Genomic DNA, 21,476 nt, shown 5'->3' with positions numbered 1-21,476 from the left:
CCAGACTGGAAGGATTAAGAGAAGAAAAAATTGAGGTTTAGATATATAGTCTTATTTGGCTTTTGACTACATAGAAGTTTTACCACAGTCTAGACCATAACCTTGTGTTGATCATAAAGCTTTCCAGAAAGCAAAAAAACTCCCTTATAGCATAAAGACATTCTTACCTAGTAATTACCCATAATTTTGCTAATTTTCTGTTAGCAAATCACCTTCTTTCTGTGACTATCTGTATTGGTCAAGCTTATATTGTGCAAATAGCTTTTAAGTAACAGCTTATCAATTTCATAGATTTTTGTCATCTGTGGCCTGGTGAAACAATTCTCTTCAGACTGGAAGGATTAAGAGAAGAAAAAATTGAGGTTTAGATATATAGTCTTATTTGGCTTTTGACTACATAGAAGTTTTACCACAGTCTAGACCATAACCTTGTGTTGATCATAAAGCTTTCCAGAAAGCAAAAAAACTCCCTTATAGCATAAAGACATTCTTACCTAGTAATTACCCATAATTTTGCTAATTTTCTGTTAGCAAATCACCTTCTTTCTGTGACTATCTGTATTGGTCAAGCTTATATTGTGCAAATAGCTTTTAAGTAACAGCTTATCAATTTCATAGATTTTTGTCATCTGTGGCCTGGTGCAACTCTTGTATCTTTACTCTTGGCCCAGAAATGAGGGGCAGTGAAGAGCAGGTTGGAAATGTGAAGGCAAAGTGGATGGTCGCCACTCTGATTCTTACCACATTGTTGGAAGATACTGGCATTCATTCTTAAGAGATGCTACTCATCGTGCATGAGGAACAACTGTTTGCTCCAAAAGCCAAAGATGCTGTCTATTCAGAAATAGTAGTAGCAACTGAGCCCACGTTTCAGCAAAATTTTTTCAAAAGAGAATGGACAACAATGGCAACACTGTCTCCAACAGCTCTAGCACTTGGTTCTAGTCACTTGTTTTCTGGGCTCCCAGCAGAAAACTGTCCTACAAGTACTGTTTAACTTTTGTTATGTTTCGGAATCTGTTATGTTTTATTATTCTCATCATATATTTTTATATCCTGTCCTGAATGCCTACATGTATGAAAAATTTGTGTCATTTTGTAACTTTTTCACAACTAGTTCTTCAACCTCCTAAACACTCAGGAAGCAATGATGGAGTCTTTCAGGTTTTGGTTTGGCTTAGTTTTCTTTTTTCTTTTTGCAGTCCCATTAGTCAAAGCCACACCATTATGAGCGTCAAGAAAGTGCTCTAGTGCACTGTTCCCCTTCAGCAGAGGAGCATGCTATAAAAATTTCTTCCCTATATCCAGTGAAGATACACAGACTATCAAGCAAAGAAATAATATTAGGATATTCGAATATTAGGAGAGTGTAGTGCTAAGATTCTCAGGAAACTAAAATGTATGTGGGCATGATGGATGAAATAATTACAAAGATGGAAATAGATTATTTTAGCCTTGAATCAAAGAAAGACTGAATGACCCAGAAAAATAAAATAAAACACCAAGGGGAACATCTATAGAAGACATTCTTCATTCTGAATTAATTTTAGTGAACCAGGCAGTGAAGAATGAAGATAAATAGGCAAAAAACGAACAAAAAGTTATACAGCTACCTGAAAAGGCTTTTTCTAGTAAATCAAGGTCTGTATGCAAGCTGCAAAGTTCACCACTGTGTATTATTAACTGCTGGATCTACAGTCTACTTCATGATTTTAACAAACTTTAACCATTTGAAATTTCTTCTTTATTTTACTTTCATCACTAGACCCAGAGAACACTAGTTTTAGCTTCCCTAGAAACAGAGACCATGTGAAGGAAGGGTGTATCTGAAAGTAGAGACCTTGTTTCATTTGAGAAAGGGAAGCTTAAAGACTGCTGAACTTGAAGATAATGGTGTATATTAATCGTGTGTAATGTTGCATTAACTTGTAATTATCATCATTATTGAAACTACAGCCAAACACTCAGCAAGCACCCTATAGGGCACATTAACTATATAAAAGGTATCACTGTGCCCTTAGGAACATACCCTAAAAGATCAAAACCACTGAGCTCAACATTCATTGACGCTTGTAAAACAAGAACTGTACTCTATGAAACCTAGAGGTTCCTGTGCAGTTTTAAAATTAGATTTGGCTAAATCTTACTTTAAAAACTACTAAATCACACACAAGAGGCTTAGATATCACATGCTTCCTTGTAATTGTGAAACAAAGTATAAATAAAGAGCAAAATAAAAAGCAGGTAATAGGAAGTTGGGAGATAATTCTTTCTCAAAAGGAAAGATCAAGAGATGGAAGGAAAGGAGAAAAAGGGGAGAGAAAGGGGTTAAAAAAAGGAACTAAGATATGCTATGTACATGCACCAACTAACTCCCCTCAGGAATGGAAAGTTATGTACTGCAAACATGTACTAATAAAAAAGGGAGGGATAGGATCAAGAGATGGATGGAGGGGGGCTAGGAGGAAAGGAGATAAAATGACTTAAGATCTGTTATGTTCATGTAACTATTCCTCACAAAGAACGTAAACAGTATGCACTACAAATATGTACTAATAAAAAATGTTAATCCTTAACAAATATAGTTATTAAGGTTAAAAACAAACCAAACAGAAAAGATGTATAAGAAAAATTCATCAAGAGATATAACTTAAAATTTTGCTTTACCCTCGACCCCCATTTTACTGCATCCAGGAAAAAACAAAAAGCCTCGCATCACACCTCCTTTCTTCATCCTTAACAGGAATATCAGATTGGTACTCTCAATTTTGGCAAGCCGGCAGTATTAAGAGACAGGAAGATAAGTCACATCTGGCCAGATCTTCAACTTGTTTATGAGTATGCTTGTCCCTGCCTCTCCCGCTGTTTCCTGGGCTTCCAAAAATATGATTAATATCTATGCATTTGCAAAACTCTGCATTGTAAGCAAGGCTGAGGCTTTTCATCCCAATGAGGTTGAGGTATGGAGTTAATGAGAAGTGAGACTGTGGGGAATGAATAGGAACGTGCCAATGTTAAAGTAATTGAGCATGAATATCAAACACTGACTTGGGAACAGTCTTCATTTGCCAAAGGAAAGTCTGATCAGCTGGTGGGCAGATGGGAAGTGCACAGAGCTGCATTTGCTGCCAAAGCAGGAATATGCACATCACAAAAGCCTACACTTTATAACCAGGGCACCTCTACTTCCCACCTAGAATCACGTTTTCCTTTCTTCACTTTTTCTCTTTCTTATTTTCTTTCCTTTTCCTTATTCCCTCCTGTCTTTTCTTTTCTAAAAAGGTTTTTTCTCTCTCTTTTGAATCTCTCATTTCTCCCCCAGGCTTATAAAGCATTTAAAGTTTTATGATCTCAATACCTGCTGTTCCTTTAAAAATATGTGCAATTTGCCAGTGCCATTTAGAATAATACAGATGATGGTGTTGTGGCTGGAAGAATTACAAATGCTATAATTTTCCTTTAAAAACTCTGCTTTGTCTTCTAAAACTAGTGAAACCCTGAATTATTAATTACTTTAATTCACTCCTATGTGATTCTATAATCCCCAATTAGATCATTTTTATGTTAAGAAGCAAGGATCTCTGGAAGATTTGCACAACAATAGTGACACAATGAATACCTTAATAAACCGAAGGCTATTATTAATCTTACCTTGTAATGAATAGTTTTATTCAGAACAGAGTAACGAGAGTTTCAAGAAAACTAACTGTTATAGAAAAAAAACTTTGGCTCTAAAATTCTAGTAACACACAATTATGCACTGCTAGAATAATTTATTTAGAATGATGCTTTTAGCAATTTGCAAGGCCAAAAATAAATAAATAAACAAATGTACATTAATTGGGAATTGGTTAAGTACAATAATGTACACTCATTAAATTTATTATTTGTGAAAAATGAATAACAAATGAGGATATAGTCAAGAATAGAATATTAAATGAATTTATATAAACTATATATACTTAATGGATTGAATAATGTTTACCTGATGGTGATAGAATTTCTCCATGACTACATGGCAATATGTCACCTTAAAATTTCCATTTTGCACGCATATTATAATTTCAATAACAACCCCCCCCACCAAAAAAAAAAGAATTTCTTGGTCCCTACCTAAGGACTGAGAAAATCAGGAATGACACAGAAAAAGCAATGATATGAACAAACTCTCAAATGTAACAGTGTTTATAGTTTACCTTAAGAGTGTAGTACTCTCTGACTTCAGGCCTAATAGAATCAAAGTCCCCATTGATGAATTCAGGCAAAAAGCTGAAAGAAATAGTTCCAAGTAAGTCACACAGAGTTACCAGTCTATTTATTTACTAAACTTTAAAATTGTAATTATAAGGACCAGAGAGAAAACTCAAGTACTCAAACCAGAAAAGAAATTGTGTATTTTCAGTGACCAGGGTATCATAAAACATAGTTCTTATTTCAATACAATATGATTGAGGCAAACTTCAGATACCCATCCCATTCATCAACTCAAGCACTGTCAGCCAATATTTATATTTTAAACGATTAAAGATTTTTTTTAAAACTCTCACTTAAAAAATCCTAACACCTATAAGTACCTACATATACATGAGCTTTATATTATTTTACTCCCAAGTTTAGAATTTTCAAAATGTTCATGAGAATTCAGCATTCTGTACCGTGTGACTCAAAACAATCCCTCTGACAAAGCTCTTAAAAAAAAAAAAAAAGCTCTTAAATCACATCTTCTAGATTGCTTTGAAATACTCTTGAGTCCCAGGTACTAAGTATAAGTCAGATTCTCAAATATGTATGGTTCTCATGATATTACAATTACAATGACCTTACTTCTCTTCCCTGCGGCATTTTTTCACAACTTATTTTCGAGAAACTACTTTACTCTGTATCTGTAAATTATCATTATTTCTCCCCACTTACAACATTTAAAATATGTAGAACTAAACATTCCTAGATTTCTTAGTACTCCTCCAAAAAAAGGCCTTAGCTTTCTGAGCCTGACAAGTGTAATACAAAGAAGAAATGTTCATTTTTCCTTTCATCAAAAACATTTTCCTCATAAGGTAACATCAGAGTTAGATCAGTTGTTATTGACTGCTCTTATTCAAAAGAATAACAACACTTCTATGGTCTCTTTTCCACAGAGCTAATCTGTAATCTAAAGAAGTAGGCCCTAGTTAAAGGCAAACTGGGGCCTCTTTTAACAGTGCATGTCAAGAGAGACAAAGTTCAAGAACTTAGGCAACTCTGGGTCATAAAAGCCAAGACAGGGAGCTATTTGGTTCCTGTTTAATACTAATAACACCCAAAAGGGTTTTAGTAAGGATTAATGTCTATAAAATTACCTAGAGGACCTTCCCAACAGGGAGGAATACAGATGGTCACCACTCATTCAAAAAACTGCAAAAAAACTCAAATTTTCTACTCTTTCACCCATGGGTGTGCAACTACCACCAGAAGGCAAATGATCTGGCTGTCAGCACACCAGCCAAGAGGTAAAAACCAAGGCAAAGAATAGATGCAAGAAAAAAATAAAATAATATGTGTGTACATTTAGGATGAAGTTAATGCAAAGAAATATGAAAAAAAAAAAAAATAATAATATGTGTGTACATTTAGGATGAAGTTAATGCAAAGAAAAATGAAAAAAAAAAAAAACTAACCACGACCTTTCGTACAACTTCTTATGGCTCACGTTTTGGAAATGTTTCTTTCATAAAACCTAATCTGATTGATCTCTGTCGGTCCAACTCTTCTTTAAGCTACACATCTTCTGGGACTACAGAATAAGAGAAAGTTCCATCACAAAACTAACCACGACCTTTCGTACAACTTTTTATGGCTCACGTTTTGGAAATGTTTCTTTCATAAAACCTAATCTGATTGATCTCTGTTGGTCCAACTCTTCTTTAAGCTACACATCTTCTGGGACTACAGAATAAGAGAAAGTTCCATCACAAACATCTTTCCTGCTTAAACTGCTTTGCTGGGATGAGCTGGTCTCTCATTTTTTTACTAATCTATTCATTTCCCAACTAATACGTGAACAACAACTCTGTGTAAAAAGACTTTAATTTACTTTGGAGTAAGGCAGAATTGGGAAGGAAATGGAAGTACCAAGGTTTTCAAGATAACTTGCCAGATTTCAACGTCTTACTATGAAATTTTTCCCAAGCATTCTATTATTTTCAACTTCATTTCATAGTTATGTATACCGTACATGAAATGTGATCAACAAATACAGTGAATGTTTAAATTTTGAAAAAACATTTTTTACAGTATAAGGCACTGTCATTAAATCCCCTCAAAATACTCCTCCTTGATTTGAATACACTTATCCCCTATTCTTGCCACTTTCTGAAGCAGATCTGAAGGTCCTCTTTCATGAGTTTCTTTAGGTGCACTATTGTGGCTGGCTGACCTGAATCTAGTCAAAATGTCACCTTTCACTGGCATTTTGCCATTGGGGAAAAATCAGAAGTCACAAAATGTCAGAGTGAGTGATTAAAGTGTGTGAGGAAACACCTGTTTTTAATTTGATAGAATTTGCTTCAGAAGTTGGCAAAAACAAAAGAATGTGTGTCCAAAGAAAGGAGGAACATTTTGAGTAACAATGGCAATGTATCTTTTACTACGATAAATATTTTTATTTAAACATTCATCACATTTTTGATTGCACAGTTTTTTGATTACACAGTATGAGGAAAGAAAACTGACCATTAGTTCAGTTTTTCCCGATTTTTTGTCTTGTTAAATTCACTCATTTTCAAAGGTTCTTTAAAATACTTCCACACAATACCATTTAACCACATGCAAATACTTTTTTGGATCACTGAGTATTAGCAGCTCTGGAAGGGATAAAAAGAATCATCCCTCCCATATTCTCATTATCCTTTGTAAAGAACTGAGGTCAAAGATGCCAATGGATTTGTCTGTATGGCCAATGTCCAAGCTGACCATGAAAAAGATCCACTTAATCTTAGGGCTCTGGTTTATGCCGCTTAGTTCAAGTAATTTTCTAGTAAGACTGAATTTGTATTTCTCCCTAAATCTTAGCTACTCAGTTATCTAGAAACAATTTGGCTGTTTCTGAATAGTATATTGATTTTGACAACAAATAAAAATGAGAAGGAAAACTTATACATGCATAGGTAGCTAAACATCTGTCCCCTTAGGATAAATTTTATAGCAAATTAAATCTGCTTTTTACTTACACTGTGAATAACGAAAGATAGCAATCACCTAAATTCATTTATATTTCCATATAAAATTATATGGATAAATGATAACTTTGGTTAACTTTTAATATAATTTTCTCCAATGTAACATACATATATTCAAATTTAACTATGATGCATATTTCCAATAACTATGCCAAAAATATACATGGTATGCATACTATGATGACTAAAATAATTATAACTTTTCTTCATACAATGCAGTAGTTTTGGAAACTTCCTGAAATGTATTTTTTGAGGCTGCAATTAAAAGCCCATCTCACTTTCTGTGAGGTGCCTGTTACCATGGAATCTGGGCAATCTGAGGAGGTACTTACTGGGGATGACACTTCACAGACGTGGATGAGCCGTGTTCTGATATAAATGACAGTTTACACAAAGATTATTTTTAGACTTCTTTGGAAATAACTACATATAGCAAGTCATTATGGTTTTATAGATCTGTATAGTCACTTGTCCATCTCTGCCCACTGATGACAGAAATCACACTGATATACCTCTTTCTAAAATTTTCTATCCATGGGAACTGACTTATTAGTACTAAATGGTGTCCCAAACACTATACAAATGGCCCACAAACAGTTCCTTAACATTATCTTTTAACTCTTACCAACCTTATCAATCATTATTGACAAGACAAAATAATGAAAAAGGCTAAGGTCAATCAAGGAGCTGATGATACATCATTTATAATGATCAAATAGGAGGCTGATATATTTAGAAAATAAAATGGTATAAAATGTCCAAGTTTATTATTACCAAAGGTAAGTTCTAGAAAAAAACACATACTATTATCTTGTCTGTATGGGTTTAAAATAAAAAGAAACAAAAATACCTGTAAACATATTTCTAAATATTTGTATAAGCACAAAGATAATCATGGAAGTAAATGAATCAAGCTGTTCACAGTAATTATCTCAAGGGATATTAGATTTTCTTTGCTTGGGACTAGCTCAGTGATAGCATGTTTGCTTAGCATGCACAAGTCCCTGGGCTGCAAGTCACCAGCACATCAAACAAACATAAGCATAAATTAATATGATATTTGCCAGAATAAACAAAAAGGTGAGGAGAAAATTAACTGGAGTCAGTCTCTAATCATAAGAACCTGAAATAGTTCTTGAGAGCCAAAGACATTAGTATAACTGATCCTAGTCAAATCATTTGTGCATGACAATCTTTCATCTCTTTCAAGATATTTGACATTGTCTCATACTCAGCAGCCCAGAAATCAATACCGCAAGACCAAAAATAACCTTGTTTCCTACATAATTATTTAAGGATCTCTTTATGTGCTAATGAACCTTAGAGGAAATATTGGTAACAAAACAAGACCAAAGGAAATATAGACAGAACTTCCATATCACACAGTTAAAATGACTGGGGAGTGAGGAGGTAGCAATGATAAAGAAATACATATTTGTGCATATATATATATGTATATACACACACACACATATATATATCTACACACACAACTATTTATTTAGAAATAAAAATGAAAAGAATTTGCAGAATAAAGCTAAGGACTCTCACTCTGAAGGCAACTAAACTGTTCAGAAGACATTTCTTGAACATTTGTTCTATGCCAACATCTGTATGTTATTCATCAATTTTGTTTATTAATGATTATGTCTAAATTCAGTGAATTTCTCTAACTCTTCTATAAGATTAACTTTTTTTCCCTAATTTCATGGTAGAAAGCCAAGGCTGTGAGACACAAAGCCACTTGTGTAAATGTCACAGATTCAAACATTTTTTTTTTCCTGTTCTTCCTTTGTGTACTGATCAGTAAATGCTATTGACTGGAATACAGAAATCTCCCTCACAAGATGATATTTCACTTTTTCCAAAAATCCAGCTCTTATCTGAAATCTTTACCCTGTATGCCCATCAAGAGTTGCATGGTAATGAAGCAGTAGTGTGAGTACCATGCAAAGTCACTCCACATCATCAACAAACACTCACTAGGCATGCCCTGCCCACACAGGTTCTTGGTTTATGGTTTTAATGAATGTAGCATTTTTATAGCAAATGCACCCTTCTGGTGGGAATGTTGGTAACATGGAAGCTGAGCCTGCATGGGGCAGTGGGCATCTTGGATGACATTGTGTGCTCCTCTCAATTTTGCTGTGAATATAAAACTTCTTAAAAAGTAAAGTCTCTTGAAAAGGGGGGAAAGGATCTGAATAGAGAAGAAAAAAACACAGAGTTACCATGTGACCAGCAATTCTAGAGAAAGGGACAGGGACACTAAAATAATTAAGATATGATATGTACATGTACCAACTCCCCACAAGGAATGGAATCACTGTGTACTGCAAACGTGTACTACTTAAAAAATAAAGTATAAAAATTCATAGAGATCAAAAGCAGATTAGTGGTTGTTTGGCATGGTGGTGATGGGGGTTCACTGATAGGGGTAAAGAGATTCTTTTTGAGGTGATAAAAATGTTTTGCAATCAACAATGAATAGAGTTATTGCTTTAGAGTGAATAAAGATATTAGGCCATGTCCGTTCAGCCACTGAAAAGTGGTGATGTGTACATATCTAAGATTGTACACTTAAATGGGTAAATGGTGAGGAATATAATATTAAATAATTAAAAGCACAGAATTGCAAAAATAGCAGAAAAACTGTTATTTGATACAAATTTGATATTTAATATTTATAGATCATCTCAGCCACCAAAAGCAGATATGCATGTGCTCTTTCAATCCACACATAGAGAAAGCCTTAACACAGACCATATACAGGCTAAGGATCAGCAATAGCTTGCTTAAAGAGCAAGAGAGTCAATATTTTAGGCTCTGTGGCCTATATGGTCTTAGTCACAACTATTTAACTCTGTTATGGTATCAGGAAGCAACAGAAGAAAATGAGAAAATAATGAGCATGGTTACATTCCAATAAAACTATTCAAAGGCAACTGGCCTGCAAGTTACAGTTTGCCACCCCTTGTTCTAGGCTGTAAAACAAGACTCAATAGATTGCACAGAACTGAAATCACACCAAGCATGTTCTATAACATATTTTCTTCCTTTTCTCTATTTTCAAAATAAGTAATTGCAGTATTTGTTCCTTGGAATGGTACAGTGATGATGAACCTTTCAGAGATGAGAGCCCGAACTGCAACCCTAAACTCACTTATTTATCAAAAGGAGCCAACACTGCAATTAAACCTGAACACTGAGGTTTTAGTTTAGAAAAAACAATCATATATTAACATCTTTTGCCTTAAAAGAACATGTCTTTCATAGGTTCCGCACCACTGGTCTATGACTACAAAGACAGCAAAGGAGTTGAAACTTTAAAATTTACATTTACATAACAGATCAACATTAGTAAAAACTATCCACATCATTAAAGGTTAAGAATTTCAATTTTTAAAAAATATCTATTTGTTATATACACTAACTTAAATTGCCCCATAGATTACAATTTAATTATGTGTTATTTTTAATATTTATTTGTATTATTTAACCTAATACTGTATATTGCTAATTTTGAAATAATTCATTGTTTAGGTATGGAATTTTAAAAAAGATATACTTTAGAAAAATCACTGTCTCACAATAAACATTGTAATACCAAATGTAAGTTCCAAGAATGTTACATAATAAGACTTTATTCTTTCAAAATATCTAACATTCATTTTATAAATATATATTTAATCAAAACATTTTAATATTCATTGCAACATCTAATAAGATGCAATCATAATCTGTTCCATTAGAAATCTTTTAATGCCTCTCCGGTGCTGGCAGATTACTATTATACATTCAGGTGGTAGAATATATTCTCAGTGACCTTTGTGACCCAAGCTTGCATTTTCCATATCTGAAGGGAAATACTGAGTCTGCCTCTGGCTTTACTAGAATTTCAATGCTCAGACAACTCTGCATAATGACCAGCAGTTTTGGGGAAGAATGATATATAAGGAAAAAGACATTAATTCATTAACAAAATCTAAGGTAAAAAAGTCTTAGAAGAAAACAATTTCAAAATTTACTGTCAACTCTTTACCCAAAGTATACTATTTCTTTTGTCCTAGAAAGAGTGAAACAATTTTATTTTTTTCTTCATTGAGTTTATTAGTACATTTTAGGTATACAGCACAGTTACATTCATCATTGGGAACTTGTACCTTTCCATGAAAGATCTTGGTTCTCATTTTTCCCCATACCTTGCCATTCCTTCATCCCCTCCTCACCTCCCTATTTACAAAAACTTTATTTCCCTTTTTTCCTTTTCTCAGATTTTTTTTCTTTTCCCTTATTTTCTTTCCCCTACCCTTCCCACTTCCCCTACACCTTTAGCCCATCCTTTTCTCAGATTTTTTTCTTTTCCCTTATTTTCTTTCCCCTACCCTTACCACTTCCCCTACACCTTTAGCCCTTTTCTTCCTATTTTACATTGTCAATTTGAAACAATTTTAAATGCTAAGAAAATAGAACAGCAATATCTTTAGAGTATTTATATTAAAAATATAGAAACCAAAGGGAGTTGTACATATTAAACTATAATATATGACAGATATTTTAAATAGTGAATTTAAATAAATTCTTACATATTTCAAACCTAGCAAGCTTTGTCTGAGTTAATGTGTTAAATAAACGTTTGTGTGAAAACAGATTTTATTCTCAGTCACATGAGTCATACAGTGTATTTCCAGAAAACAATTGTTTTGGGGGGTTACTTGGAATCAGGACCTTGTGTTTGCTAGGCAGGCACGGTGCCACTGAGCTAAATTTCCAGCCCTAAGAAAACAAATTTTATAAAATAAATCATACTTAAACAATTAGATTATAGCAATTTTATTCTCTTTTAATATTATGCCAAGATGTTATCCTTAAAAATGCAGTGTCAGCTTTCTGAATATAAATGAGTTGTATTGAAAATGTAGGTATGAAAAAGAAGGCTTACTGGTGCTCATCCACACACGTGGCATGTACAAAGGTTTAATGCAAAACTCTCTAATTGCCACCATCTAGTTCCACGAGATAGATTAATCATTAAGGTACTCTGTAAGTTGGTTTAGTCAGCCTTCCTAGTCTCAACATTTTCTAAAACCAGTATGTAATCTTAATTTTAAAAGATTAAAATCAATACTGAAGCCATGTATTTTCCCTTTAGTTCTGGTTATTAGACCCAGGAGTCACACTCCAAGATCTTAAGTCCTATGGATTGATTTCATCATACTGCTGTTGAAATGACAACAGATTTTAGACAGGTGAATTTGAGGCTACAGAATTTCAATGCTCCAAAACAGCTAAAATTAAAAATGTAGAAAAAGAACTGTGAAGAGGTCAGTTAAAATGATACACTGGTATATTTGGGACACCAAATATCTGGAATATCAAATCATCTTATCATTATATAATATCTCCCAAAAGAGCTGAAGTAGAATAGTGAATGTAGACAACTACTGAGACCATTACAAAAATGATCCCATAGCTACAGAAAGCTATAGAGCAATAAAAGCCAATAGCAAGGCTTGAGGGAGCTCGTAAGAGAAAGGAAAATGGCTTCGTAAATTGATACTTCATGAAAAGTTAAAAATATGCATGAAAAGTTTAAATAAATAAATGAGGTCACAGAAAGATTAGAAATTAAAAATACCTGTATTCAAGCAATGTAAAGTAGAAAAATAGGAAGCATAAGACAGTATAAAATGGAGGAGGAACACAAGACACTCTGAAGGACACTGTGTGTGTGTGTTGCTTGGCACTGAACCCACTGTTTTTCATGTGCTAGACAAGCACTCTAACAGTGAACTACACACCTTAGCCAAAGCCAATTATTACTTTCTTAGGGGATAGCTTGTTATGGCCTGAATATTTATACCCTTTCAAAATTCCTAAGTTGAAAACTAATCCCTCAAGGGATGACCCTGATATGAGGTGCCTTTGAGAGGTGATTAAATCATACATGCAAAGCCCCACAAATGAAGAATTTGTTAGCTTATCTGCTATTTGAGAAGAACACAGCAAGAAAATATTTCATGAATCAGGAAATATCCCTGAGATATATAATCTACTGGCGTGTAGGTTTTCCACTTTCCATTCTCATTCAATAAAATGAGAAATTTTTGTTGTTCATAAGTTCAGCTTAATTTGTTAATAACAGCCCAAAACAGATTAAGATACAACTGATTTCTCATTTAATCCTATTTATATATTACAGTATTGAAAGTCAGAGTTATTTTGCAACTCTTAGATCCAGAGCAGGATTTTGCATACTATACTTAGTGCACAAGTATTTATTCTTTAATATCAGGTCACCTTCCCCTTCTTTACTTCCCCCAAATTATTTGTTTTATAAAAGAGTCTAGAAGGGGTGGGGAAAGGGATGATAATGTCTTTTGGAAGGCAAAGTGAACTACAGGGTTATTTTCCTAGAAGGAAAGGGAGGAGGATATGGGTAGGAGAGTGCCAGAGAATGCCTTGTGTATGTAGAAAAGTCATGGTAATCTCAATACAGTGCAGTGGGGAAGATTTCATCATATTCATAAGCACCAAAGCATACATATAGGTTAATGTCAATTCTTCACCTTAACAAATATAAAAAGCTAGCTCACTGATATGAATTACTTCATGTAATTTATTTGCTTTATGCTTTCCCCCTGTGATGCAGCTAAGACATAATACATGAAATTCAATAAATACAGCTAGTGATAAATGCCATTAAGGTCACTAATAGGCTGTCTGCTCCTCCCAACTTTTCTAAATTCAAGCATGACAAGCTGCTCCGCTACAGCTTCTGCTATTAGAATGCTTCTAATTTTGAGTCTCGCTTCTTTCTCACAGCTTCCTCCACGGCAGGAACTAAAGCTTAACCTAAGGAATGCACTTAAGGAATGTAACTATTTTCTACTACCACCAGTTTGTTTTTACCTTACCGCTTTTATCCATTATATATGAATGTGTGAGATGTGATCCTTAATGACAGAAATCAGAGCCTATGAAGTGCTCTATAGAACTTGACAAAGATCTGTGTATTTCTGGAATCCCAAAGAACTCAATCAGATGATAGTGGCTTAGGTGTAGGCCACCTCTAAATCATAAAATCATTGTATGATTATGATAAAGTTGAGATATTCAGGAAAATATTTTGAAAACACAAAGTATAAAAAGGTGACTATCCTCATTCAAGTATACTTGACATCCTAAATGGAAATAAAATCAAATACAAAAAATTTGACACAAAAGACACCAAGGACATGAAATTTAAATATCTTAATATGCGCTTAATCCATTTTCTACATATATACATCATATATATAGCACACATATATTGCATATGCATATTGTGTATGTATATATGTGGATATATATATATGTATGTGTACATGTATGTATGTATGTGTGTGTGTGTATACATATATATTACATTTTAAACCTCTAAAGACTTCCACATTACTAAATCTAATGGTCAATTTTCCCATGTTACTTTATCTATCAGATGTATAAAAACAATTGGTAGCTCTAATATTTAAAGAAAAGAATATAGTTTTCACATAGTCTTCCCCTAATACACTGGTTATTCGTGCTCTTGGTAAGTTCTCTCTCTCATTCTCTCCACTTATATAGATTACTGTAAAGTTATCTATATTATTTAGATCTTCTAATTCTCTGGTTTTTTTAAACACTTGTACACACCACAGCTTAGTTCTTGGAATTCTTTCTTCTTTCTTCATGTACTAGGTGATCCTACCAAGTCACCTGGCTTTCTGAGGCCTTTATATACTAATAACTCAGAACCATGTATCTACCCTCATCTCAAGACTCATGTATGCAGGAACTTACTCCAAGTTATGTGAACTACTGATTCACTTTGGCACATATATAACTGAAACTCTGCTCTTTCCTCCATGATTAATAGTGCTCCTCTTACAGTCTTCCCAATCTTACTGAATGAAAAATCACACTATTGGGTCCAAATTCCTTGCAGTTACCACCTACTCCCTCACTCAACTTCACACCAGATTTGTAAGTTCTACAGGCTCTCCTTTCAAAATCTAGTTCCAATCTGGCTCTTTTTTACTATCTTCATGTTACAGCTTTGATAAGACAGCTGATGTCACCCCACTGCTTAGAACTGTGGCCTCCCATCTCACTCACACAGAATCATTAATATTACCTACAAAGGCCTTTTCAAAATCTATTCTCCTCTCTCCAAAAAGCCTCCTACTAAGTTCCTCATCATGCTCTCCACTTATAGTGGATCACTTGCAAAGTTATCTATAAGTATTTTTCCTTCTCCAATTGACCCCTTTATAATGGAACTTTCCAGAGTCTTCTAACAATGAGTACTAATGTGAGTCTATTTCCCTATGGCTGGAACCTGCATCTATCTACGTGGGACAGGCTTTGAACAATTAAAGGGAGTGGAAATAATGAAGCAAGGCCTCAAGGGGAGTTGCAGCTAGCCTTTTGCTTTCATCCTGAGAACAACCTGAAAAGTGTGACAGATGGAGGACAAGAGACAAGAACCAGAATCCAGATACCCAGGTATAGTTAGCCGACCTCCAAACTTGTAAGAAAGCCTCCTTTACACTCTAAACTGTTTACCCAAGGGGTACTGTGATATAATAAGGGTTATATATTCAGTCTCTGTCTCTGAATCTCCAGTCTCATGACTGTCTTATTGCTAATGAGAAGATTGGTGGCTGGGGACCCCAAGGCTATAGCTTCAGGTCAGAGGCTGGTCACCAAAATGACCAAGACATGATTAGAGGTTTGGAACTTTCAACTCTACCCACCAAACCCTCCCCCCCAAAGGAGTAAGGATAGGGATTGAGTTAATAACTGCCATAAACAGTGGTTTAATCAATCACGGCCATGAAATAGAACATCTCAGAAACTGTAAATAGCTGGGCTCAGAGTTTCCAGGCTGGAAAACACATAGATGATAGTGACTCCTATACTCATGAGCCAAAGCTCTTGTACTAGGGACCTTTCCAGACCTTTCCCTGTGTACCTCTTTCCTCTGCCTATTCACTTGCTCCTTTATAGTATCCATTAAAACTGTGAATGGAAGTAAAGTGTTTCCTTGACTTCTGTGAGCCTTTAAAGAAAATTACCAAATACGAGGAGCTAATTCAGATAATTTGTTGCTAAGTCCAACAGAAGCATGAATAACTTGGGGTCCATCAATTGTGATTATCTAACACAGGCATTCTTTTGAGATAGAGTCCTTAATCTATAGATTCAGTACTTACATCAGGCAGGGAGCATTTGATTTATTTATACTGTAGGATGCCTTGTTGGGAATCTACAGAGAAATGGAGGGTTGTTTAGTGTAGAAAGCCCATACTTTGGTAAAGTATGAGAAGGCAAATCAATCCACGTTCCTTGTCAACCACATGACCGACACATGGTGAGTTCATAAGATCTGTTCTGCTGACTCATAAGACTTGCGAAAAAATAAATAAGCCCATTGTTTAAAGCTGCTAAGTCCTGGGATAGTTGGCTATGCAGTAAAAGCTAAGGGATAGCACTGTCTCTATCAGAAAGGCTCTCCTTTTGCACACGCAAGTGGTTCACTTCCTCAGGCCCACTGGTGCTCATTCAGACCTCACTGTCTCGGAGAGACATCTGTTCCCTCTGATACCTGCCCTCTACCATGAAATGCGTTGCCCCTTCCATGGCTTCATTTGACCTTTTCCTTACTAACACACTTTACGTTTTACTTTTGAAACTTATTTATCTCTATGGAAGATCAGTGAAGTCAGGCATATTGCTCCCAGCTGCATCCAAAGTGTCTACAACAATATTTGCCATATAGAATGATCTAAAATATTCATAATCTAAAACAGGCTAAGATAACAAAGGAATATAATTTCCTACTTGATACAGCAATAAACATCATGCTAACGAAGTGGGCAATAAAGAAAAGAATGGTAGAGTATATTACACTGTTGATGAAACTGAAGAGGTACGTGAAATATTCTGGAAAGCAAGTCTCAAACTGTAAACACTTTGTTTTTTGAAATTCAGTAAATTTTGACCCATATTTTTATTATTAAGAAATTTTCCTAAGTGCTACATACATAGTTTGGCCTATAAAATATATTTTTTTCAGTGCTAGGTATCAAACCTAGGGCCCTGAACATTCTAGCAAGCACTCTATCACTGACTCACAACCCTAGCCTTATTTATAATTTACAGCCTTACTTATAAAATTGTATTTATCTAAGTTTTACATCAAACCATTTCTGATTTCTGGTATATACAAAGTGGTAAATAGTTAAAAAATGTAAAAGAGGTGTATATGATGAAACAGTAATATATTCAAATGTAATATTAAGAAAATAGGCATGATGTAAAAAAACTCTATATTAAAATCATTATTTTATTAAATATGCACAAATGTACATACTCAGTAATAGAGAAAAACAAAATTTTTAAAAATTCATGTAAAAATATTAACAGTCTATTTCTAGGAATGGGACTTCAAATTACCTTTAAACTTTCTTTGCATTTTTAAATTTTTCCTGTATTTATTATAATGAACTTTAAAAAATGTATTTCAAAAAAGCTAAATATGAAATAATACAGATTTGATTCATTTAAACTAACTTATCTTTGTATTATTTTTATTTATAAGTATGATGGCATTCAAATCACTTGAATACTTAAAGAGAATTTAGTTCAGACTTAGGCCACTGTGATTCAGCTAAAATCGTGTTTTGGTAACCTTTGTCTCTGCATCCTCACCTGATTCCAGCCTATTAAAAGGATTTGAAGGCATTGGCCTAACGATGGCCACTCACCTACTCATTCTCTTATCATCCAAGAAGCCAGCTCTGGATGGCAACTACCACAAGGAAGAAATTCACCAGGACAGTCCCATTACTGCTACCAGGAATCTTAACACCACACTGTTACGTGAAAATGTTCCTTCCACTGACTGATAAAATCCTATGATGATAGAAACTGTAGTTGTTTTTCCTGCTCCTAACATGTGGAACTGCTCTCCAGTCACTAATAACCAACTAATGTACAGCCAAGCAGGAAAAAAACGAATACACACTAGAGGCCGCTGGTGATAAATAAGTGAATTTTGCGTGAAGTAAAAAATGATGATAGTTCCTACAAAGAAAACTGCAATCTAAGCTTCTAACCTTCAGCCATCTTTTTAACCATTACACTAGAAGTCAAAAACCTTTTGTCTATAAATTCACCTTAATGATTTGGAATAAAAGGACTAAATATTGAAAATTTTCAACTTAAAAAAGATAAAATATTTATAAAAAATTGTAATTATTAGGTTTCTAAAGCAAAGCTTTGTCTTAAAGTCAAGAAACCTTTCCACATTTTACAACTTTGTTAAATGTGCTTATTCTTTTAACTTACTTTGTCTCCAGACCAAGAAATCATGCTGTACAATAGAAGCTTGTCTTGGTAATATTTTATTGAGACAAAAATGTTCTGAAAAAGTAAAAGATGTCCAAAAAATTGCAAACAACTAGGAAAATTATTCACAGTAAGAGAAGAATTTGAGACTAGATTATTGAAAAAAAAAATGAACTAATGATGCCAGGGAAAGCACGAAGAACTTTCTGATTAACAATATATTTTTGTAAGAACAAGAGAATATACTTCTAATACAGATTTTAAAAATTTTGGATTAATGTTATTACATTTCTTAGAATGCACAAGAATACTTTCATCACTTATGTGCATGACAGGTGACATTTAATTGCTTTCCATTGCTATTAAAACAGTGAAAAATTAAGACACTTTTCCTAGGGTATTTTATATCACAGTAAGTACAGCACTGTATTAAGCCAGGGAGGTGCAGCTGTTGGAGAAACTAAGAGATTAGTAAAGCCCATAGGACCATCCCAGGGCACAAAGACTTCAATGGCAGTCAGACAAATGTTGTGTGGATGGGCATCAGGTTCGCCTTCTATGTGTATTGGCAGTCCCTACCTATGTGTGCAGAAATGGATGTCTTGAAGGAAGACATCTCTCTCTCTCCAGAAACAAACAACACCCCTAGAAAAAATTTAGTAGATATTCCCTCAGAATCACCTGAACTCTATAAGAGGGGAGACAGCTGGGAATTCATCTGCCATACCCAGTGGCCAGCTCAGGAGGGCTAAGTGTAAGCCCTTCTTTTTTATACCTTGGATGTAAAGGTAGCTGTGGATCTAGCTTCTAGCTTCCTTTGAGGCTTGCATATCAACCCCATTCTCAAGTTTTCTTACTTATTAGTAACTATACTACTCTTGGTAGACTAAACTATCTAGAATTTTCTTCTTTGCAACTAAGCATGCATCCTGATACAAAAAACACTAAATAAAATCTCCTAACATTTGATAGAACTTTTAGTTTGTGGTTCTCCTTCTGAGTAAAAATAATCTTAAGAATTGATCCTTCACTGGGTCAGAAAAATTCTTTCATTCTGTGGTAGTACAACTCTTAAGACTATCCTTAATCATTTTTAATAGCTATTCACATAGTGAACTACTTGATGGGGATGAGATATTTAAATATCAGAGACATGGAAGCCATCATTCAGCTTATAGGCTGCTAGGAGCCAGAAAACAGGTGACTCCAAGGTGTTTTGATAATGCTACAATCCTGAAAGTGCCAGATAAAATAATAGATGGAAAAAGCACTGGGCAACAAGAGACCTGAAAATAATGAATCATAACCTTAGTTACTTTCCTTATCACTGATACACAATACCTGACACATGCAACTTAAAGGTTTTTACAGAATTCAGTTCAGAGTCAGCTGGCCCCAAGGCAGGAAAAGCATGATGGGAGGGCCTGGGAAAAGAAAGCTGTTCACCAGATGGCAGCCAGGAAGCAGAGAGCTAAGGAAGGAGGCAGGGAGGCAGAAATGCCTTTCCAGATCACACCTCCAGTGACCACCTTGACCCACGGTCCCAGTGCCCCATGATCCAGTCATCTTCAAAGCCCATAAGGCTTTGGACAGGGTCCACTCCAAATCTCAACCATAAGACCCGATAGGATAAAAAATCCAGCAACCAAATATCCTTAGGTCACCTATGATTTGTCATCTACTGGCTTAAATCACTCTATGGGAAATTATTGTTTTTGTGGAAGAACTATCTAAGGGGAGTGATATTGCTTATTTATCATTTAATTTATCATGTTAATTGAATAATTGATTTATCATTTATCAATTATCAAATCTGGTTTTCGCTCCTAGGATTATTTGCAAAAATGAATAAAATATTAAAAAGGAATTTTGTGCAGTTAACTACAAGTACTCATAGATAATTTCAACATAATATGGCACTAAGGCGAAGGGTTGACTAATATAATATTTTCCTAACTTGAGTTACACAAATTGGTAGTTGCCAGGAACGACTTCTAGGGAGAAACAACCCATGAACCAAGATTTGAAAGTCAAGGCTGCAGTGTATAACACACGGGAGAAAGCAGAGATTTTAGAAATGAAACACTATTCTGTAAACAAGTTTCTCTTCCTAATGCTAAAACAGTTTCCTTGATATTGCAAGGTGCAATCTGATGGTTTGAAAATAACAGGCCAACTAGGAAATCAATGTTTATATTTTACAAAGATTTAAAAATAAGTTTCTCTAATATTTAAGCCTTCTCTCTTCATGACTCCTCTAGCCTCAAATAACAGACCCTAGGAGTCAACGACTCTTCATAAAATTCAGCAGAAATAGAACCTCATATCTAAAGCCAAAAGTAAGTTGTTCATCACTCTAAGACCTACCTGGAAAAGAAGACAACATTACCTTTCCTACTGTTCAAGCAAAATCACTTCTAATCTCATTCAACAAAAGTTCGCTTCTCAATTCAAAGTTATAAGCTTTAAAAATAATTTAACATTAAAAAATTTCAACCGACACATAACTGTACATGATTATGATACTTCAACATAGTTGTATAATGTATAATGATCAAATTAGGGTAATCAGCATTTATTTGTGCTGGAAATCTTTAAGTCCTGACTTTTGGTTATTTTGAAATATACAGTAAATTGTTAAAATCTATAGTCACATTATTGCATTACAGAACACTAGAACATTTCCTATTTCTCCTATCTAGCTGAATTTTGGAATCTGTTATTCATATACACAATATCTTTTTCTTTAGTGCTGTAATAATTTAGGTTGTATTTTAAATACCCTTTCCACAATTCTTCAGCATATTCTTGACCTTTAAGGCTACAGGCGAAAAACTGAAGTCTTTATGGACCCCAGCTCAAGTTCTCGGATCTATAATCCTC

General features: G+C 34.5%; 1 protein-coding gene across 13 annotated transcripts in view; it reads right to left on the bottom strand.

Annotated features, from left to right (window-relative positions):
* Tpk1 (thiamin pyrophosphokinase 1) overlaps positions 1-21,476 on the bottom strand; it is a 360,539-nt gene that overhangs the window by 193,834 nt on the left and 145,229 nt on the right. For 11 of the 13 annotated variants that reach the window (XM_010638565.3, XM_010638576.3, XM_019209683.2 and 8 more), the window contains one exon: positions 4,197-4,269. In XM_010638565.3, coding sequence (XP_010636867.1) covers positions 4,197-4,269 — 73 coding nt within the window. Of the gene's footprint in view, positions 1-4,196; positions 4,270-4,914; positions 5,116-21,476 lie in introns of those variants that run through there. The other 2 variants (XM_019209682.2, XM_019209684.2) reach the window with 2 other exon arrangements.

The sequence above is a fragment of the Fukomys damarensis genome, unplaced genomic scaffold (genome assembly GCF_012274545.1).
Source record: "Fukomys damarensis isolate Sample0158 unplaced genomic scaffold, DMR_v1.0_HiC HiC_scaffold_16, whole genome shotgun sequence".
Lineage (NCBI taxonomy): Eukaryota > Metazoa > Chordata > Mammalia > Rodentia > Bathyergidae > Fukomys > Fukomys damarensis.
Note: the sequence above shows the minus strand (reverse complement) of the source record. Positions and strands in the feature narration are given on the sequence as shown.